This window comes from Amblyomma americanum, chromosome 11, assembly GCF_052857255.1.
Source record: "Amblyomma americanum isolate KBUSLIRL-KWMA chromosome 11, ASM5285725v1, whole genome shotgun sequence".
NCBI classification, from domain to species: Eukaryota; Metazoa; Arthropoda; class Arachnida; order Ixodida; family Ixodidae; genus Amblyomma; species Amblyomma americanum.
The window spans coordinates 71,087,701-71,110,773 of NC_135507.1; the positions used below are offsets into that span (position 1 = coordinate 71,087,701).

The window sequence follows — 23,073 nt, forward strand, 5'->3', positions numbered from 1 at the left end:
TATTAAAGAATTTTTCGAACCTGCAAGGGTCCAAGCAGTACGTGAAGGAAAACTTTTCTAAAAGAATGCGCGAGATTAGAAAGAAACTGTGGCTTAGCACTTTAGAAAACAGAGGTAGAAAAGAGCAAGTTAAGCTTGCTTTCGATAAGGACTCGACTAACGGCAAGTTTTACACTTGGGACGAGCATAAGAATGATAAATTACCGTTATAAATCAAGTTCATAAGTGGCAGCCACTACAGAATTCGCCGCTCCCACAGCGCACTGGAATTTATTCATGTTTAGCAGTGTCAGCGGGTCGAGCACCTTTTTGGTGCCTTTCCAAGACCACTTCAGCTTTGGGTCCAACACACGTACTAATGTCAGCGAGCTTTTTCAGGCGCTTGAAAGACTCTTCCAACGACGACGCGAAGGCTACCTCGGCTAGACGGCCTAAAGTCAATGAACAATTCTCAGTGACTCTTGGACGGCTCAGCAGGGAACTGCTTACGGCCAGGAGATTCAATAAACCATATACATTTTCCTGCCATTAAAGTCTCTTCTGAAGGAGATGATCAAAACGGTGCGTTTCCTCAGGGCACTTCTCGAGGGGTGCTATCGGCAAAAATGTTCACGGAATGCGTTTTCTCGGAAAAACGATTTGCGTTGCAGCACGACCCAGCCTCCTTGTACTGCTACCAGCTGATTAAGCATGCTTGTTCCCACAAAAATTCATACACTTCAGGTGATTCGCTTGCGTAACTGCTCCGAAAGGAATATTTTGCCGCATCCCGTAAACTTTTTAAGCCGATAGTACACTGAGGCCTATGCCATGAACTACTGTGGCGACAAAGATGTTCGCACTGCTCTAACAGAGTCCAAGAGGTCCACAAGGCCGTTACAATTGTTTATTTTCCAAAGCATTTGCTACGCAGAGCACTGTGTTCGCAGGCCGCCTCTGCCACACATGCAGGGGAACGGTGCATGATATGTGGTTGTTCGGAAAGAATAAAAATGCAAAAGAAAGTAACATACAAATAAAAACTGATAAAAAATGTACGGGAGAAGTTCACGCTTCCATGGTGTCCGGCAGCGCTCACCGCCGACGCACATCCTCAGGAAAGTTTGCTTGGAGGCATGCACTTTGCATGCAGTCTAATGAACAAAGTACTTGCGATAAAGTTGCTGTGCTGGCATGGTTATCGCTATCTCTCGGTCCACGCGAGAGAGTGTACCATCGCGTCCCGTTTTGTTTCCCGCTTTGCATTTACGATGGCACCTTGGTTCATAAAGTTCGTAGAATGCTTGCGTCATCGGGTCAAATTTACAAAGCCAAGCACCTGCAGTCATAGAGGCAGGGAATCCCATTCGCTCCGCCTTCTTCCGCTGCTCAGCCGCGCGCCTGTCACTTTACCCCGAGCACGCGTAGAGAGCAGTGTGGGTAGAAGCCACTACGGAAAAAGGGCCGTCTGCATCACCATCTTCAAGTCGCCACCCAACAGCATCGCTGGCAGCATAGCCATGGGCGGTCCCGACCAGGACGTTTCAGAGACGCACTTTGTCCTGAGCAAAAAAACTGATCCCTCCGACCGCAAGTACCCCAACTTCAGCGACGCTGAGGAGATCGGCAACTTCTCAATAGGGCCGGAGCGTGAGTACATCGACGGCACCGCGAACCTGAAGTACCTGTGGAAGCGGGAGCCCGAGGGCGACCCAGGGTGGAACCTGAATCTCGGCTACAATGAGGCAATTCGTCGGGATCGCTCGGTACACGAGAAGATGGACAACCTGCTTCACTGGATCGTCCGCAACAAGCACAAGTTCCCTCAGAACCCGGCCGCGAAGCCGTCGAGCGAAGTCCCGAGCGCCGAACCTCCGAGGCAAGTATTAGCTTGTATATCCTGCGGTCGTTCTCGGCCTCCACAGCGCTAGAAACCATAGCGGGCAGCACTGGCGCATTCGAGCGTTTTCCTTACTGCTTTCTAGTTCTTGCTCTTAAGGCGAAGCTTCCAGGCAAACGCGTTGTAGTGCGTGTTGCCCCGATAACAATGTCTCAAGCTCGACGCGTCGGCCGTGCCCTTCGGTCTGGCCGTACCCCAGGCGACGGCGCAATTGGGCCTTATTATTTCGGCTGTTTTTCGTCCCACTTCATTATCTGCGCATGCATGCAGCGTTTCTTCCAAGCTCTGCGTAGCGCCGTAGAAATGTGACGTTAATCACTGTTTCGTTGCCTTTCCAGCTAGCGAGATCGAATCAAATCTACGCAAATGCTGTGTCACCCTGAAGCGGTAACTGCACGAAGCCGCAGTACTTTATCAGAGCGGAAACGTATTAGCTTACACGTATACCCGCTTACCAGACGGCTCCTGCGCAGTGGCATGGGTGCGGCCAGTCGTGGTCACTGTGCAGCCTACGTCCGGTAAACCAGTCCGTCGCCTCCCTCCATGCTAGTGCGGCAGATAGCCTCGAACCCTACTTGCGGTGTCACGCGGCGTCCGCTTTAAGAAGCAATGCGGAAAGGAAGACGTGATTCTCCGTTTATTAGAAGCAGGCAAAGCAGGAGAACCATTTACACTACATTGTGAAAAAACATTCGTCGCGCTTCGCCACGAGTAGTGTTCGAGAGTATACCTATCACGCGCTCCCTTTAAAAAAGTTTACGGCAGTACACACGCACCAAGTGAGACTTTGCGGCAGAGCGGTGCGTTTCAGCAGCGTTGCTCGGTTCACGCGTTATCAGACAGTATGCTTGCACTAGCGTCCAGTTGTGAAATATAAGGCAGCATGATGCACAATAAAGGAATGTCCTACAACACCCTTTTTTCTATTCCACAGCTCACCAGGCTTATACTCTACTGCCTAGATGCATGGGCATTGACGAAGTGGTCGTTGGCAGTTTCTTCGCTGAAACAGCTCTAGAAAAACGAGCTTCCGTCGCAAAATACATTGTAAGTTACATATCTACCCGTAACGCCTTCTGCCGGACAATGGCGGAAATTCTCGGTAGACCCAGAGCATGAGCGACAGCGCTTCGGGGGCCCTCAGGTCATCGCGCGAAACCATCGAGGGGTCATTTGCGGACCGCTCAGGCATCGTCGCTCACCGCTTCTATCATGTTCTGGGTGGTGGTGGTGGTGTTTAATACATTTATTGCGGCAGCAGCCCATCGTGACAGGGGACCGTGAAATTACTTATTGGTCGCGAAAGGTTCCTCAGAAAGAGCACGGCCGGTCTCGAGGGCATACCTGCCATCGAAGGGCAGTGCGCCATCGCTTAGCCGCTGCACATCTGCGCCAGGAGTCATGTGAAGACTCATTTCGATGTGTAAATTTTAAGCAGAGAATGTCCAATTCCGCACATATGGGCATGTATTCGTTAACGCTACCTCGTCATACCATTAAAGTGGAGCTTACGTGTCCCCTTCAGTTCTTGCCGATCATCCAAAACTAGCTCATACGATTAGCCAATAGCAGAAGGCATTGCGGGTCGCTAGCTTCGCTTTTGTTTTGCTAGCGAAGTTACTTTTTCTAGCGTGCGGTTTTAGCCAAGAAGCTCCTGACGCTGGCTTTATCACCTATGTGCTGAAACAGTTAAATGACAGCGTCGTAGGGGACAGAAGGACCGAAAGTGGACAGAAAAAATCTTCGTTAATAATAATCAGCGTGCAGACGAAGTGTACCATCTTTTCTCTCCACCACAAACGGTGACGCCCATGGCCTGTCTGATGGCTGGCTGATGTCGACGCGCGATATTTTATTTCATTCCTAATGACATCGAATTCTCGCGCTGACACTTTGAAGCATAAGTATTCCATTTGGGCTGTCACGGATTTCTGGGGAAATTTAAAAAAAGAAATGGTATAATCCTTGCTACGCGTATATTACCCCACAGCAGGAATGCATGCTTACTGTTCAGCATGTTCATCCTATCATGCGCAAGAGGCGTCCACATGATTTACGCTGCCCTCGCACTTTATAAAGAACTCCAGGCGGTTTAAATTAATCCGGAGCTTCTACTGCGACATCCTCCATAGCCTACGTATCCCTTCAGGACGTGAAATCCTACATTTCACAATTCGCATGCAAAAGAAACGAAAGTAATGTCGTCAGTGCGAACAATTTTGTGTATGGCGTTTTCTTTATCCAGCCAAGGGCAGCCATGCGGCTGCAAAGGAGAGCTGCAGGGCTTTGTCAGAAACTTCGCAGTAAAGAAAAATTTGTCCCCGTCCTGGGATCGAACCTGGCAGCACCGCTTTACTGGAGCAGTCGCTCTGCCAACCGAGCTAGCCGGGGCGGTAAACTTATGGCAGGGCGAGAGAGAATTGATCAATAACTCGGAGTTGGAAAAGTGTTGGTCAAATGTTTAGGGGAATCCCCCAAGGTGGAGCAGATTTGTAATAAGGGAGTAATTACTTATTGGCAGCCACCCAAGCGCCGCCATGCGGCTACAAAGGAAAGCTATACAGCTTTCTCAGAAACTACGCTGTTTAAGAAAAATTTGTCCTGGTCCGGGGATCGAACCAGTAGCCACCGTTATGGCTGTAAGCATCCACGTGGCAGCAGCGATGACGTAGCGTGTAGGGCTTGTCTACTCAGGATCCTCGCCTGTTATCAGCGCAAGCGTTTCTTACGAATGCATGCTCGAAGGCAACAGAGAATGCATCACAAAGAAAAACAATCTGTGCGTTCCAAAAGGATAAAAAGCTGCAACATCACAACCTTTGTAATTATTCTCTCGAACGGTATTCTTTATATAATATTGTACCTGAACATTGCACATTCGACCTTTTAAGACTGTTTCAAGTTCTGTTTTATACCAGCGGCCACCGAAATAAGGAATGGTCTGGACGGTTCTTTACGTAGCTTCCCCATGTACAACATTCTCCGACAAAAATTTTGAAAATTGAACAATTATAAGATACTGCTATGAAAATATTGAAGGTAACGCTCCGTTCTTCTGATATATCGCAATATCTTTCTATTAAATTTTTTCCCCATCGATCGCATCGAACAGTTAAGACTGCCATAGGCAGCCAGTAGAGAACAATTTTGACGACAGCAAAAACCTTAACAGTAAAAAAAAAACGCAGGACTGACGCTTGGTGATCTGCGCACATATTGACTGTTATAGTGAATTTTTATATTGTATGAAAAGATGGCGTTCATACACGGTTTCCCGCTCAGATATGATTTTGTCATGAATGGTTGGGTATGTCTGAAGACTTTTCCAGCGCATTGCCTTTTCACATTATTTGCAAATACCCTGATACTTTGGTCTCCTATTTGTGCTATAAAGCCACCGCTGTGGCTGAGTGGTTATGGCGCTCGGCTGCTTGCCCGGAAGACGTGGGTTCGATCCCGGCCGCGGTGGTCGAATTTCGATGGAGGCGAAATTCTAGAGGCCCGTGTACTGTGCGATGTCAGTGCACGTTAAAGAACCGCAGGCGCCGAAATTTCCGGAGCCCTTCACTACGGCGTCTCTCATAGCCTGAGTCGCTTTGGGAGGTTAAACCCTCATAAACTAAACCTATGTGTGCTATAAATAAAATGTTTGTACTAGACTAGCACCAGAAAGGCGTCGGTTCGAATACTGCGCAATCCTATACCCTCCAACTTCTTAAGGAGGGACAAAAATCTGCGGACCAAGACAAGTACAAATGTAGGCGTTAAGCACATTGCTGCATTAAAATGCGTCCGCTTACGAACAGAGCACTTGAACTCCTGGTGGCGTTAGAGGAGCTGCGACCGGGAATTCTTGACAGCGCGCCGGTCCTACTGACGTCGCGCGGAAGCCCAGGCTTCTTCCAGTGTACTTTAAAGTGTTTAAGTGTACTTTCGTGTTAAGCAAGCCATCAAACGTCACGCAGCCTATTCACGGACTTCATCTGCAACCGGGGCGCACTGCGGCGGCTGGCGTTTACCTGCTACAAGGTTCAGAAGCCCTGGTTACTGGCCGCCTGCCGCTTCCGAGGCAGCATCTACCTGTGCGCCTACGAGACGGAACAGGAGCGAGAGGAGCGCCTCAGTCAGATGGCAGACACGAGGGGCAACCGCATACGCTTCTGGGGGTGCAAGTTTCAGCAGCTCATGGTCAGCGGTGAGTGAAGTGCCCAAGTCGTTGTTGTTGCCTCACAAGCGATGGCACATACCCCCGCTGTGGGGGATTGGCCAGGGTTTGGTGCAGAATCAAGGAGAAGAAAATTCATCCAGGTTTATCTCTATCGACTCATAAATACAAATGGACGAATCTGTGTAAAAAAAAATTACACTAATTTTCTTCCCGTCACCTTTGAGTTAAGATGCTGGTGTTGAGGCAGTGTCACCCAACACGATTTTATAAGTGCGTGCTATGTGTGATCTTTCAGAGCGAAAGCTCTACTACACAAAGTGCAACTTTTGATTTAGCGTCGGTTTGTCGCTGCGACCTTCAAAGCCTAGCATGGTCAAACTAAGACATAGTCATCATGCCATAGCCATAATATAGGAAGTATGGCATGGGGCATCTAATGACCATACGGGGCAAGTATGGCATCTAATGACCAACTAGCATGACCACTTACCACCAGTCACATGACCATTGACCTTGGTCTTCGACCTTGTCTTTTGATCCTTGGCCTTTAGAACTGAGATTCGTCTTAGCAGGTGATGCCATAGCAATGGCGTCACACCATTCTTCAATACAAAAGCTGCCAGCTTTGCTCTCGCTCGTCTACGACATTCAGCCGGGTTGAACGTCCGCCAATTTTTTGCAGCTATTGCACTATTCCAGCCTGACTGGCGTCCGTCTTCTCTCTTGCGTGTTTTCGTCCATGTTTTCTAACGCCGTTGTTTTCGTTTAGGTATATTGCAGTGTGTTTAATTGAAAGGGGGAGGGGAGAGAATGGAGCAGTTGCAGCTGCAAAGCGGTGGTTTTCCCGTGGAGGAAACACGCAGAAACTTCTTCGCCACCTGTCAGAGAGGTCGCATTTGAGAACTGATGCGAAGAAGTGTAAAACAATGTTCATCAGTCTGAAAATGGAGCATCAGTCTACTCTGGGCAACGAAGGTAATACGTCTAATCAGGCCACATAATGACCGTAGATACGGAATAAGAATGAAGTGGATTGGGTTTCGAGATATTCTCAGGTAATGAATAGTAATTTTCCAGTATGCCTTACGAGAATAGAATATAAAGTTGAAGCTTGTCTGTATTCAGATAAGGGTTAGAAACTGGGGTTTTAATTGTGGGATATAAATACGTTTTCCCCATTTATCCGCGGCTGACACAGTTCAAAACCGCCGGACCCCACCCCGTGATCGCGTACGCCGACAACGGCGGGCCTTGTTCTAAGGGGAACAAAGGAACGACACTCTGGCTGACACAAACAAGACATTTATTGCTACAGCAACAATAACGCTAGCCAGCAAAAAAAAAAAAAATACGCTGAGGAACCCAGGTCGGCCGACTCACCAGCAATGTTACGAGCGAATGTTCGCCCGCGCTAGGGCAGGGGATACACCGAAACCGTGGAAGAACGTACTCACCACGAGGCCTCGACCCGCTGGCGAAAAGCGGAGCGCTGCGGCGACACGTCTTCGCGCGACGATGTTCCCCGGCCGAAGAGAGTGCGCTCTACCGCGCGCGCAGCAATCATGCCGTCCGTGGCACCCTCCCGTGTTAGTTAAGGCAACTAACATGAGAAAGTCACGTGGCGCGTCCCTCCTGAGGCGAAGCCTTGAGAGGGTGCACCGAGGGAAAGCAAACCACTAGGGCAGGCTGCGGGGCTGAGCCCCCATAAAACGTGGCGGTGGTGGGGAAACATGAAGCGCGCAATGTGCTATAGAAAGGATGATGATTATGATGGATGCAATAGGAACAAATGTGTGTAGTTTCTATCTTATTATGAGAGAGGAAGGGAGGAGAGTGGGTCTGGGAACAAGCTGGGCTTAATGACATCCTAGTGGAAATCAAAAAGAAGAAATGGACTTCGGCAGGGCATGTAATGCGAAGGCAAGATAACCGCTGGTCCTTAAGCGTGACGGAGTAGATTCCAGGAGAAGAAAAACGTAGTAGGGGGCGGCAGAAAGGCAGGTGGAATGATCAGATTTGGTAGTTTGCGCTGATAAGGTGGCCGCAGCAGTCAAAGTACAGGGTTAATTGGAGAGACACGGAGAGGCCTTTGCCCTGCAGTGGGCGTTGTCAGGCTGATGATGATGATGATACTCTTCAGAGCCAGCACCAGCCCAGAAACAGCGTAGTTCACTTTCCTTTTTTTATGACATATGAGTTTTATTGTCTACCGTCATTGTACTCTCCCATCATTTGAGTCAGCACTGTTATTTTGTTTTTGTCTTTCGTTGTTTGTTTCATCGTTCCTATTTTTTAGGAGGAGTATTAGTGCCTACCTCACTATTGTGGCATTCAAGACAATGGCACAGATTTTAAGTCTTGTCATAGTGGCTGCGTTTCTGCAAGACAGAGAGAAAGTTGTGCGCGAGGAAAGATTTCAGCGGAAAGCTCTTCTTCGGTGCCATTCAGGTGAAGTCGTTCACTGGGCGAAATACATTGAATACTCTCATTACTGCGAGATATTACAGCATTCATCAGCACACCCACCCCAACAGTTTATGGAAAGCAACTCTGTCGAATAAATGTAATTCTACGCGTAAAAGGCGCATTGCTTGAGATCCAAAGGGACACTGAGGGCATATAAAATTGATTGTGTGTCGATAGATAACCGCGTTTTGAGGCCAAAGCCTTTACTTCCCTCAAGACGGGCCTTTTAAGTGCAAAAAGTGGTTTACACGTGTCGCTATCATCAGTGTATTTCGCAGGTAATTGTCGCTGTGCGGATAGCTTCGGGCGCGCATCTCAGAGGTAAGGCAACTCTAGCTTTCACTCAAAAATGTTAATCGCATTTATTTTTGTTACACACGTCGCAAGTTTGATTCGAGTGGCTGGAAAATTCTTGAAGGCAATTTTCTGAGCAAGAAATGCATCCTTAGTTGCCGGACAAACAGCACACCCGAAAATTGCCATTAAATCTATTATTACTAAATAAACTTTTTTTTCCTATGTGCCCTTTTAATGGTGCACATTGTAATTAGTACAGTGACGGTTAGGCTACGTAGGTCATGGCATTATGCACAGACTGCTATGAAGGAGCATTTTTTTCGATAATATTGATTTCTCTGAACTTTTGACTGGGGAGTGCATTGAAATACTTCACTGCCTCCCGCAGATGGGCTCAGACGACCTCGTACAGCAGGCAAAGGCGCGCGAACGAATGCTTAGGCCGCAGCGGTGGCTCTGTGGTTATGGCGCTCGGCTGCTGAACCGAAAGACGCGGGTTCGATCCCGGCCACGGCGGTCGAATTTTGATGGAGGCGAAATTCTAGAGGCCCGTGTACTGTGCGGTGTCAGTGCACGTTAAAGAACCCCAGGTCGTGGAAATTTCCGGAGCCCTTCACTACGCGCGTTCCTCATAGTTAAACGCCGCTATAGCATAAAAGCCAATGCTTATGGAAAGACTTGTTCTATCTTGCCTCTTTTTATATAACTAAAAGAAAACCTGCAGGAGAAATGGAAAGCGAACAGCAGTTGATGAGGCGATCAAAGCGAAAAACCGTTTCACTCATTCACCAATTGAGTGTTGAAATAAATTGCGTCAAACAAGAAGTGAGCTTGTGTATGTTGTGGTTAGCCGCGTATTTCCGAAGTGGTGCACGCTGTACGGACATTTTCTTTAAGATATAATTTTATTTTAAGCTTGGGTTTTTAAGGCTCAAATCATTGCCTGAATAAGGTATGTGTGCATATGTATTCAGCACCACTAGTATTCGCACAGTACGTGCAGAATGGGCTAAATGCAAATCGACAATCATAGCTTTCAGTGCAGCTTGTAAACATAGGTCTAGCTGATTGGTTATGGCGCTCGACTGCTAATTCACAGGACGCGGGTTCGATACCGGCCGCGGCGGTCGAATTTCGATGGAGGCGAAATGCTAGAGGCATGTTTACTATGCGATGTCAGTGCACGTTAAAGAACCCCAGGTGTTCGAAATTCCCGGAGCCCTTCACTACGGCATCCCTCATAGCCTAAGTCTCTTTGGGACGTTAAACCCCCATAAACAAAGCCCAACATAGGTCTGAACTATATTTGCAACCTTAGCACAAACCGTAGATTGACGATTATAGAGTAATTTATGAATTTAAATTGTGAATTATGGGATTTAAACTATTTAGCAGCGCATAGACTCTGAGGAAAGCCGTAGTAGAGGGCTCCAGATCAATTTAGACCACCCGAAGTTTTTCAAAGCGCGCCGCATTGCACAGCACACGGGTATTTCTGCATTTCGCCTCCTTCGAAATACGGACACCATCACCGGGATCGAACCCGCGACCTTGGGGTCAGAAGCCAAACGCCAAAGCACTACCATACCGAGCAATTCTGGACAAAAACTTTTTTTGAGTGGGAAACCACTTATGAATGCAATTTTTTTTTATATTGTAAGATTTCACTATAACAATCAACATATCAGCAGGTCACCCGACGGCAGTCGAATTCTTTTATCAACTTTTTTCTATAGTTAGAATCGTACACCTGTGGTTTTCTATGGGAGTATTAACTTTTCGATCGCATCGATGGAAACACTTCGAAAGAAAGATTTTGCTACATATCAGAAGAATGTACCGTAAAGGTACCTTGCAATTTTCGAATTCTCCACATTCTTGTCCGAAATTGCTGGACATGAGCAGGTGGATTAAAACGCCAAAGCCACTATAGCAGGTGGATTATAATTTCTGCCCCCCCCCCCCCCTTTGTATACAGGTGTTTCTGCGACTGGATTGAGTGACAAATTGTGACAGCGTTGTGCGTGTGTGTGTGTGTTATGCCTTTTTTTCCCTTCTCTTCCTCCTTTTAGTCCCCTAATCCCTCTTCCCCAGTGCAGGGTAGCCAACCGGAACCCCTTTCTGGTTAACATCCCTGTGTTTCCCTCCTCCTCTTTATCTATCTATCTAGTCTATAGACAATCTAAAGACTATGAATAGACAAAAGATATTTATAGTAAGGCAATAGAGACTGTAAGAAGTCTATAGACCATTTTTGTAAAGGATGAGCTTGAGCGGTGATTTCACGTATGTGACGCAGAGGAGCCTAGCGGTGCGCCCAACGCGGAAGCCCCGGTGAAAGAGTGTGAAGCGTTCTGCTCTGTGCTGCGGAGACAGCTGAATACGCACTCTCTCGTCTTCGCCGCCGAGGTGGCCGCCATCGACCCCGGAAAGCCTCGCCAAGAGGGATCCATGGACGCCTACGTCGAGCTCAAATGCTCCCGACAATGCCTCACCAACGACGAGAAGGCCTACTTCCGCCGGTCCGTTCTAGCTGAGTGTTCTCCGCTGCTTTCCCGCCTGTTTTCTGGCCTGGCTGGTTTATCTTTGCTTGAGGATATATTCTCCTTGAACGAATGCATGCGTCAGTACCTCATTTCTTACCACGCCTCTAATCGCTCAATTCGATTTGAAGGCTCAAATCTGCCCATAAGGCATTAATCGTGCCCCTTTTTCTTCGGCGGCATCACCATTCACTTTCTTCTTGAGAAACTGGTACTCGCTCCTTATTCAAAAGGCCCGTGAGCTGCGCGTTGCAAGCACAGGTTAAATGTACCCTAAGTACAATTCTATTCCAAGTTTTTTTCTAAGTAAAAAATTAAATCTGACTCTTTCCTGTTATGCTGACGTTTGTCAGCTGTCGAAGCTGGAGAAGTGCATTTAAACAATTTTCTCGCCCCTCATTTGAAACCTTGACTTCTACACGATAAGGACTACGTGAGCACCATTTCGAAGTAAACTGCGACATAGCATAGCCTCAGGGATGCGCGCTAAAAACATTTTTGTCCGCGAACGCAGGCTTGCGAATTAGGCCGTTCTCAGTGACACCTATATTTTTGTCTTTTCTATCTGATAAGAGCTTTGTTTACGATTAGTGGCCTCTTTTTGACTAGACCAGACAATTCGAGGATAGAAGTGAAATTTCAGTTTGCCCTCTTTGTCACTTTAAAAAACGCCAGGTGGTTTTAAGGTGTGGACACACTAGTGGAAAAACGCGCGGCAAAGCACGCCGTGCATAGCTCTCTGCACACCAAACCGGTCGAGGTCCCTCCTATTGGTCCTCTCAGAAAAAATACAAAAAAAACAAATGAAAGGGAGAGGGAGCCCAGACCAGCAACGCTTTGCTGGGTTTAAAGCCAATACAAAGAAAAGGAGCTAAACGCTAAAAAAACTTAATTTAAAGACAACAGCAAGAAAATAGAAACCACAAACAAACGAAAAACATGAAACCCCAAAGGCACACAACACACAGATGCACAGATAAAATAACAGGCACAGTTGGTTCAGACACCACAGACAGTCAGAAGCACAGATAATGTCACAGGTAATGTCAGCACTGATAGTCACAGGCACAGTTGGTCCAGACACAGTGTCAGGCCACAGAGAGAGGCATCCTTGTCGAGCAAAGACACAGAGCATTTCTCCGTATAGAGCTTATGCTGGAGAGATGAGAGTGACGAAGGAACTCATCGGGAATGTGTAGGAAATGTGCTGCTGGTGAGATCAACCATTTGAATCAAAACAGCGCAAGCAGCAGGGTTATTCAAAAGAGATGGGTAAGTAGACAGTGTAACGTCAGATGAGCAGAGAGAGTTTAAACGCGAAACTACAGGAGCAGTAAGGGAGCAATTCCGGAAGTAATGACTGATAATTCCGCTAAAAACACCGCATAAGCAAATTGAAGGAGATAAGCCAATTTTTTTTTAAGTAGAAAGGGAATCGACCGTACCTGCTTCTCCAAGAGGTGGCGGCAGTGACGCTGCCCACGTGACTAAGTCGGGCGCCCCTCACTAGTCTCCCCGCTCCCGCCAAAAATGCTCCTCGACACATTCACTGCGCAGCAGATCAACATGCCGCAGCGGCGCGCCGCGCGCGGTTTTCCGCTAGTGTGGCCATACCTTACTAAAGTGAAAAACTTACTAGGCTCTGTCGGCGTGGATCGTTTCCGCAAAATGCGTCGGCAGCAGTTCTGGACAACTCAGAAGAGGTAGCGTCATACGAATGGTTGTAATCGAAAGAGGTTGATTTGAGGATGCTGCCCGAAAAAAAAATTTCGAAATCCGATCAATAGTTAATTGATTAGAGCCAAAAATGTCCCAAAATTGGGCGGGACCAGAGCAAAAGTGCCGCGAAATTTTAGAACGCCGGAAGTAGGCGGAGCTACGGCGTAGTGCCAAATTTGAAGAACCGGAAGTGTGGACAGACAAACCGTGGCGCCAAGTTTGAAAACTCGAAATGGGCAATCACTTGACCAGTGATAAGTGATCGATACGTAACCAGGAGATAGATAAAAGAATGATAGATTAGAGGCAATTAGGTAATTAATGAGAAGCAAAAGGTAATGGGCGGGTATATAATGAGTGGGCGGGAACGAAGCGTGGCGGAAAATTTGAAAACTCGATATGTCCGCCGGGATGAAACGAAGGTATAATCAGAGTTAATCGATTATCAATCAATCAAGTGGACAAGAACACAACCATGGCGCCAAATTTGAAAGGCGACCAGTGTCGAGGAGGCGTCAATGCTTTCGCATTCTTCCAATGCGGCTAGCCGCAGTGATCTCTAATTGTTTATTTTAGCCCAGGGCCCTCTACTATGGCGTCCGTTATAGCACATGTGTCACTTTGGGATACTACAGCGCAAATTTCGCAGGCGCACGAAGCAAACCGCACAATTCACAATTCGCAGGTGCACGAAGCTCAGGTGGTGGTTGCAGGCGTACCTGGCCGGCATCCCGCGGGTGGTATGCGGTTTCCGCAATGACGATGGCTGCGTGATCAGTCTGAAATTCCTCGACGTCAGAGGGATTGCGAACAAAGCCGAGTGTCAGGTTGGTGGTGCCGCTTTTTTACCGTGACGCTCTCTGCAACATGAAAATGTGTTCTGCCTGCATTTCTCAGCCCGTTTCCTTTCTTCACGTAGAGCCAAGTGAGTGCCATCACGAGAAAGGCCCCACTTTCCCTTTATCATTGGATGGAAAAGTCACGTGCACAACTAGGCTACGCCTTAGAACATTGCGCGAGAGCCTTCATGTTCATTTCCCTCTCCAAGACGTCCGCCCTTTTCTTTCTTATTTTCTTATTTACCTCGCCGTCTTCTCTTCTCTCTTCGCCGCTAGGAGCAGTGTCAAAAGCTACACAAGGCTTTAGCAACTCGGAAGCTCATTTTGGGTTCCTCAAAACGACTCTCGCATAAAAGTTTGGACCACAGGGATAGAACACCGGTGGCTAACCAGGCAAGCGAGGCAGCCTTTCAGCAAGAATTCCGTCTGCGTCACCCCTGCGTCAACTCTGCGTCGGCGTCGCGTGTAGGGTTGCGTAGACACGGGCTCGATCCGGCCGTTGAGGTCGAATTTCGATAGGCTCGTGTACTGCGTAATGTAGGTGCACGTTAAAGAACCCCTGGTGGACAAAATTCCCGGACCCTTTACTACGGCGTCCTTCATAACATTAGTCGCTTAGGGACGTTAAACCAGCATAAGCCATTAAACCTTTTGTAATTACTGTCTTTTTTCGTACCCACTCCCTTAGTTCACATTACTAATGAAAATAGTTGCCGGTTGCTGAAATCCTTTGTTGGAGCTGCAACCACAAACAGCGTTGTCAATTCAAATTCCATCAAACTGTGCAAAATATTCAAATTGCACAATTATTTTAATAAATAACTGAATTCGAAGCAAAATGAAAAGGGCGGCGTGACATGTCCTTCAAACACTTGCTGTACGTAGTTGAAATCGTTGCTCTCTACAAAGCTGCGTTTGAATTTTAGCGGTAAAATCCTTCCGAGTTCTAGTATATCTAGGAGTAAAAAATTTTCCGTGGTTTAGCTCTGGTTGAACTTGGAGTTACGCGATAGCTACAGCTGGCCGAGTGGAAATTCCTTGCTTCAATCTGCAAGACAGTCTCGCCGCTCCGTTTCGCTGGGCGTTCCTCCTTCATCTTCGTCCCACTTGACACGGCGCATGCGCACAGCTGTGGCAGCTCGGTTTCGACGGCGCGCCGTGCCGCCGGCACCAGCAGCTGCTCCGCACCACGTAGGTGGTCACGTGACCAACCACGCGACGAACCCCGTGATCAGCCACGGCGCCGCGCCGCCGGAAGCTGCTCCGCACCACGTGACCAACCACGTGACAGCGTGGCGGCGCCGCCACACTGAAGGCTCGAAATGCTACCGTAATGCAGCTATCGCTACAAAAAGGAGTAAGCCGTTCTCTGGCGCCGTGCCCTTCAGGGGCAAGGTATGTTGCCTATGGGCTGGTGTAAACTTCGATCACTAAATATACGGAATGCTTACTAAATATACGGAATGGCATATACCAACCGCAAGCTTATTAACGTAACGCAGTTGGCAATGGGACGAGACCTTTAAACGTGATACCCGAGGCCGTGAGGTTGACACCTCGGTTAACACATCCGTAACTGCTAGAACTTGGCATAATTTGAAGAGCGAATTTATTTGCGTCGCCAATGTTAAGCATTCTGTACCTTTAGTGGTGAAAATCTATACCTCGTGGCTTGGCAGAACACCCTGCCCCTAAAAAGAAGTGTGGTAGCGGACAGCTGACTCCCCTTTAAATTCTATAGGCTTTTTCATATTTAGAGTGTACATCGGGAGATCTCGTAGTCTCCGCGTCAGTGCCTCTTGCCCAAAAACCACTCGCGCCAGTTTTGACAACTGGCAAACACGGTTGAGCACTCACTGAATGTAACTGATTTTCTATCACAGCTTCTTGGTTTTCACTAGCACTTTTTTTTGCTCTTAGCGCACACCGCAGGAGTAACTAAAACCGAATACGTCAGGCCAGGGGCTTGATGCCGAACGGTAGTGATGACTGGAACGTACGTGTGAGTTTGCTCAGCTGGTAGTGCGCGCGGACTGCACTATTCGGGCTAAGAGGAAAAAATGCTCGCTGCCACGAAAATGTTGTGCACTAAGCGGTCAGCGATTGGAAAATTTATCGAAGAAACAAAGGTGCGTACGTTGATGTCCCACACTGACTTTTTTGCCCCCCCCCTCCCCGCCCTGGAATACCGCACTCGATCATTTCGAACATTTTCTCCGGCCCTGCGAAATCTCAACTGGCGATTTTAATGCATCCTCCCTCCCACCTACAGGGTCATTGGTATGGATCATGGTGCATGAACACATGTGACCAGCTGCTGTCCTTCATCAAGGAAAGCGTCAAAGAGGACGACCCACGGTCAGTCCGCTCATACTGTTTTCCTCATTCCTGCTCACAGTACTGTTGCAGCTTGTGTGTGCAATGTTCCATAGCATTGTAGAGAACAAATTTCAGGAATGGTTTCAAGTCTAGTTAGATGCAGTATAATGCGGAAGCATTTCTTAAACTGCTGCCGATTATGTCGCTGCGTGTGCGTTTCTTTATGCCTTTGCCGTTTCTGAGTCGTGTTTTCGCTCTTACTTCGGATCTACCGCATCCGAAGGCGTTTATCTCGTTGCTAGAGCGTCTAGTAAGCACACCAACGTGATGATTATTTGCTGCAGTAATTAATTCGATTGATTAGATAATTACTTCATAGTCTAATCAAATAATTAAATTGATTTGCTGAACTCATTGATTACAGAACTGGTTAAGAAATTGATTAATCAGTAAGTCAATAATGTTCTCTTCATCATCAGCCTGACCACGCCCACTCAAGGGGAAAGGCCTCTCTCATGTCTCTCCATATAGAACTGTCTTTGCCAGCTGCGGCCACCGTATCCCCGCAAACTTCTTAATCACATCCGCCCGCCTAACTTACCATCTCTTGCCATCTTAACGCTTACCATCTCTTTTAATCCACTCCGTTGCCCTGAAGGACCATTAATTATCTTGCCTTCCCAATACATGCCCTGCCCAAGCCCATTTCTTCCTCTACATTTCGACTAGGATGTCATTAACCCGCGTTTGTTCCCTCACCCACCCTGCCCGCTTCCGGTCTCTTAACGTTACATCAATCATTTTTCTTTCCATAGCTCGCTGCGTTGTCCTTAACTAAGTTGAAACCTTTTTTCGTTATCTTCCACAGTGGGTACTGATAAGATGCAGATGTTAGACAGCCGCTTCTATTGCCATTCATGACCTGAGAGAACCTGCCAAAAGAGCTCCGCTCCATTCTTGTTCTGGTTATTCCACTCCATTTAGTTGCAGAAGCGTAGAGATGTACGACGTTTTAATTATTACGGCTAGGAATCTAAATCGTAAATTTATCTACTTTTGATTATTGCTGATTATCCGTGCACGATATAAATGGCCGCACATACGCAAGCGTATGCAGTAAATAAACAACGAAAAACAACTTTTCATCATCCGCTAATGCAGCATTGCGATCTTAAAAATTTTGGCTCTTTCGTCGTTAGGGCTAATTTTCAGATAAATTTCTTTCAGTGGACCTTCTGCTTTTCCGGCAGCTGAAACTTTGACCTTGTTTCATAGATTTGTTTCATAGAGATCGTTTGTTTAAATATTTTTCGATCACTGTAGTTCTGTGAGTAGGAACTAAATTCATTCACATTTTTAGTGTGTATCCAGGGTTAATGCGGCTTGTTGAAGTAGTGTTCCTCGCACCTACAGTTCTCTTACTAGCACCGAACGTACTATTTCCCAAGAACGGCTAAAATAGGAGGAGGATAAACGGCCGGTGCAAAAATGTCGCCCTGCTGTTGCTCCAGCGTAGTGACATATCAGGCTAGCTTCTCGCCTGAAGTGTCTTGAACTCTGGGCAGAGTGGAAAATGAAACGAGTAGTGAGGTATTGCCGATCCCTATTCTCCGATGTCACTTGATTGGGAAGGCCAGAGTAAGGTCGCATGTCGTTGTGCGACAGTTTCTAGTCAATTGTTTCTTTTTTTGCTCACTAGCAATCGCTTCCAGCTCTGGTGCCAGACAAAAAATTTTTGAAGGCGTGGTGGCCGTTGACTTTCGCAGAAATTCTACGATTATCTAGAATTTCCCAGCCTGAGTTGATGCCCTCGCAAGGGGTTATGACAAAAGGGTACTTGTCTGGCCTAGTCGGCACATTTCGCAGGAAAAGGTACAGTGCAAGATTTGCGCTGCACCTTTTCCCGCGGGTTATAACAGCTGCTGGCTGCCGGGTACCTTAAGGGAAGCTGAACTGGTTTTTTAGAATTCGACGAAAATCAAGTATTGGAATATTGAAGCCTGCAGGTAAAACGTATCAAGTTATTTTTACAATACCGCTTAAAATGATTACAAAATTACCGATCAAAGTGTGGGCTTCTGTCCGCAACAAGAGTGCACTGTGGAGAAGCTCGGTGATGGGCGTCAGCGACAGGGAGACTTCAACTTCCTGCTGCCCTCGTTCGCACCCTGTTGGGCTTCGTCAGACGCCGCTAAACAACGCCCCATGGGCTTTGCCATCGGTGTCCTTGAACTCTTTGGTTCAAAGCGAGCGTTTCTGCGCATGGAAATTGACCGCCGCTGTAGATGACGTCAACGCGCACCGCCCGCCAAGCGCTGAGCTCTACGGAGAAACCTGAATACGGTCGCAGCTTTATTCAGCTATCAATTACGTCACCACCTCATAAATTACACATAAAAACTTAGCATGCATTACCTGCAAGTTTCATCCATTCGGCCCTTAGTTGCCCTTCTTTTTCGCGTGCGAAACTGGCCATCTTTAAAAAGCAGCCCGTTTTTTTTTAAATAAGCTTGTAACAGTTGATAGTGGTGACAAGTACACAATAGAGCATAAAAGACATGTCGGCAGTGTTTGGTTTAGGTTTGGGACATGGTTGTGTTCGGTTGGTGTTTGCGATATTTTTGTGTTTTGGTGGTGTTTGTGATGTGTGGGATGTGTCTCGGATGTGTTGGGTGTTGTGCGTTGTGGGCTCTGTTTCGGCTTGGATACAACATCGCGCTTCACTCTGTTTTGAGGTATATCGACATCGGCGGTAGATTGTTGCAAAAGAGTGGCACCATTAGTGCACGGAAACGGATTCTTGCGGCAATGTGAGTTTAAATTAAATGAACTTTAAGGTGCACTGTATCACCCCAGGGGCAAAAAAGACAGTAGTAGCTCAATACTGTCCCTAATCGCAGTTATATTAGCGGCTATATATTAATAAACAACAATGTAAGTAAAAAATGTTGCTAGCCACGGCATCTGCCATCGGGACCGGTAGCACCTAAGCTGCGGCTAGCGCGAATAAAACGAGAGGTAGAGGAAACGGAAGGGGGAGGGATCGTAAGAAAGGATAGGGGTAGGTGGTAATAAACACTATGTGCATTGGTGAAGGTGGCAGCACTAAGGCTGACCCAGGTCACAATGGTACCAAGCCAGCGATCAGCTTTCAGGACACGGAAGCTTTTGTGTACTAAAGGACTGTTTCCTCAGAGAAAGTCGCTTAGTGCGGTTCTGCTTTTAAGAAGCGCTCACAAGACAAGGGTGGCTCAGAGATAGCGTCGGATGCTTTCGGAAACCCTTCGTCTGCTCATACCAGTTGAGTGTCGTTGGTCATGTCTGGCTCTCGCAGGGTGATCTACCTGTTCAACAACGAGCGAAAGCACCTGGAACGCAGAGTTCTCTGCAAGCGCGCCGCGAATCCCGAGGCGTTTAACATGCTGCCCGACTGGTACCTGCAGGAATTCGATTTCATGTGAGACGCCTCTACGTGTGGAATTTCGTGGGACACAGCCTTGCATACCTGCTTTTAAGATGGAAGAGGGTTTTAAAACAAACATTTTTTAGCTAAGCCACAATCAGAAAATTTTTAGGAAGCATGTATCTTTCTGTGCTGAGTGCCAATATGCCATTTTATGTCAATCATGTCATTGTTCTCTTGTGTAGTATTCTATGTCAGGTTTTTGTTGGAAGCTTATGAGGAATTACGTCGCAGGGAATTGCTAAAATGCTTGCCGTAGGCTTTTCCTGATACCGTCACGTGGTGGTGCAAATGGGGCAGCATTAGCGTCCTGCTATCATAAAGCTGCAGGGAAATGCAGCTTTGTCAGAGTTTCAGGGAAATGAAGTTGCCTCTTCAGAATTGGGTCAAAAAGCTTGTTTCGTGTTTACTAAATAGCAGCTTCGAAATTATGTAACTCAATCTGTGTGGTAAGGAGGTTCATAATACAACAGCCCAAATGCCATAGAGAAATGGTGACTGTCACTGCCAGTCACCGAGTCCCGGCTGCCCCGCAGCTGGCACAATTTTACGCTAGGGGCACTTGAGGGCAGTTTTGCGTAGTGGTCATTAAGCTATCCATAGAGCGGTGAGAAATACGGGAGCCGTAATAGAATCCGCTTCCACCCGCTTCTTGTTTCCAAATTGTATGCATTCACTTTCGTGCTCTTGTCGCTTCGTAGAATCTGTGTTCATGATGTCACCCAATTCTTCTCCCATTTTCACCCCCTCGGAGCGTCGGGGCTAGGACGTCATTTTTGCAACGCCATAACTCCTAGCAAATTAAACAAAATGGTGACTCTCTCAGGGACGAAAATCTCGCGATCACAGAAAGTAACCGAAAATGAAACTATTTTTCCCGACGCTCGCATGCACCTTCGGTTGAATATTTATCCGCTCTCTGTGGCGCCTCTGAAACTACTACTGTGCGAGGCTGAACGAAATAGCCTCTTTCGCATGAGCAACGGCGTACTGTGCTGCGCTCAAATTGCTTCTTCCATTTGTATCAGTGCTTTTTAACTGAAATAAATGCTGTATTAAAGCATGATCAAGTTGCGTGCACTTTCAAGTTGCAAAGAGCACAACAGCCTTTTCAAGGGCGTGCTTTAGCAGACGTGGTGTGATCGATGAATAGTGGCAAGCCTTAGCCATGTTGGTCAGTTTTCAACCATTTTACACTGTGGTTGCTTTGGCACCTCACAGGGGTTGCCCAATGGACACACATAGTCTTTGAGCTAAATGCTCAAAGCTGCCGCGATGGCTCAGTGGTTAAGGTTCAATTTAATTCAATTCCGTTTATTTACCAGAAAATTCTGGGCAGCTAACTGGACTAAAAGCTGTGGGTATACAGCTTGACGAGGCCGAGGCAGCCGTTGCAGGGCATAGGAGCAGTTGAAAATATTTGCATGCGGAAAAAGAAACAAAAACACATAATCAGGTTACAATTTTCACAAAAACAGGGCAGCCAGAAAACACAATCATCATTAATGAAAATACAGAAGCGCAAAAACCGGATTTGCAGAACATGGAAGGGAACAGCTGCACTTAGTCGCAAAAGGTAAGTCAGGAATTATTTATGAAGTAATAATTCACTCAATGCTTTCTTATTATATATATATATATATATATATATATATATATATATATATATATATATATATATATATATATATATATATATATATATATATATATATATATATATATATAAAGTTATTGGAAGATTGCGCTGTAATGCTTGGAACTTATAGTGCGAAAAGGGGAAAACTAAACAAGTGTCTGTTGCGAGTATCAATATACCTAAAAGATAAGGACAGATGAAATGAAAAAACATGCGGAAATCATTTCTACTTTGAATTCTTAACACACTGAATGTTTCAAAAGCCTGCCGTGTGTGCCTTAGGTAATCAAGATGGGCAATGTTACACATAGCTTTCTTTTCAAGAAGGTAAATGTTTCCTAAGTTGGTTTTAGTAGTTGTCATCCAGACTAATGAGCAATAGCTTATTTGCGAGACAAATAATGCATTATATATCTGAAGCTTTATTTTAGCTGGAAGGAATGCGCGGCAACGAGCAATTGCACCTGTCACCAACGAGATTTTTGTTCTCTTCTCGACATGCGATTTCCATGTAAGGTGTGAATAATAATAATAATAATTATAATAATAATTGATTTTTGGGGAAAGGAAATGGCGCAGTATCTGTCTCATATATCGTTGGACACCTGAACCGCGCCGTAAGGTAAGGGATAAAGGAGGGAGTGAAAGAAGAAAGGAAAAATGAGGTGCCGTAGTGGAGGGCTCCGGAATAATTTCGACCACCTGGGGATCTTTAACGTGCACTGACATCGCACAGCACACGGGCGCCTTAGTGTTTTTCCTCCATAAAAACGCAGCCGCCTCGGTCGGGTTTAAGTTGTGAAGAAAATGTTACTCCTTGAATGGTGTGTTCGTGAACAATTTCCATTTATTCACCACCACAAGTGATGTTCTATTCTAGACGAAAATGTTTGTTTCTTGCACAAAATAATATAACTTTTGTTTTTGCAGGATTAATTTTTAGTAGATTAACATAAGACCATTCACGGGGCCGATTAAGAAGTTCATTACGTTCCGTGACTAGTTCATTCCCATCAGGGCAAGAGAACAAAATTCTACAGTCATCAGCGTAAATAATGAATTTTAAACATTTGTAAATGTTCAAAATGCTGTTTACACACCTTAAATAGAAGGCCTAGTGCACTTCCCTGGGGTACGCCTCTGATTATAGGTAGTAGAGATGATTGGTGGTTTCTAATATGCACACGCCTGTAAGCTAGGTAAGATTTTACTAAACATAAAGGCTTGCCACGAATCCCATAGACTGAGAGCTTATGAGTTAGAATACATTGATAAAGGGAAACGAAAGCTTTAGTAAGGTCTATAAAGAAGCCAAGGGTTAGTAGTTTGTTTTGAGGTTCTGGGCTGCTGACCCGAAAGACTTGGGTTAGATCCCGGCCGCTGCGGTCACATTTTGATAGAGGCGAAATGTTAGGGGCCCATGTGCTGTGCGATGTCAGTGCACGTTAAAGAACCCCAGGTGGTCGAAATTATCCGGAGCCCTCCACTACGGCGTCCCTCATAGCCTGAGTTGCTTTGGGACGTTAAGCCCCATAAACCAAATGCTAACCAAACTAAATGTGATCTCCATATTTTGTTCGTTTATGCAGCAAGTCGCAGCCTGTTAAGTGAACGATGGCTACATACTGAACAACCTTGACTGTACAGATGCACCTGTGCAATAGATGCCAGCTGAGACCGAAGATCACTTTCTAGTCCCCCTTCCCCCTATATAGTCATATCATATGATTTTTACCTTACT

At 46.5% G+C, this 23,073-nt stretch overlaps 1 protein-coding gene across 1 annotated transcript; it reads left to right on the top strand.

Annotated features, from left to right (window-relative positions):
- The first annotated feature begins 1,406 nt into the window (after positions 1 to 1,406).
- On the top strand, positions 1,407 to 19,691 carry LOC144109689 (decapping and exoribonuclease protein-like). The gene is made up of 6 exons (XM_077642489.1): positions 1,407 to 1,858; positions 5,845 to 6,074; positions 11,110 to 11,332; positions 13,758 to 13,899; positions 16,184 to 16,269; positions 19,565 to 19,691. Exons 1-6 carry the CDS (start codon positions 1,500 to 1,502, stop codon positions 19,689 to 19,691), a joined length of 1,167 nt encoding a protein of 388 aa, XP_077498615.1. The 5' UTR covers positions 1,407 to 1,499.
- The last annotated feature ends 3,382 nt before the right edge of the window (positions 19,692 to 23,073 follow it).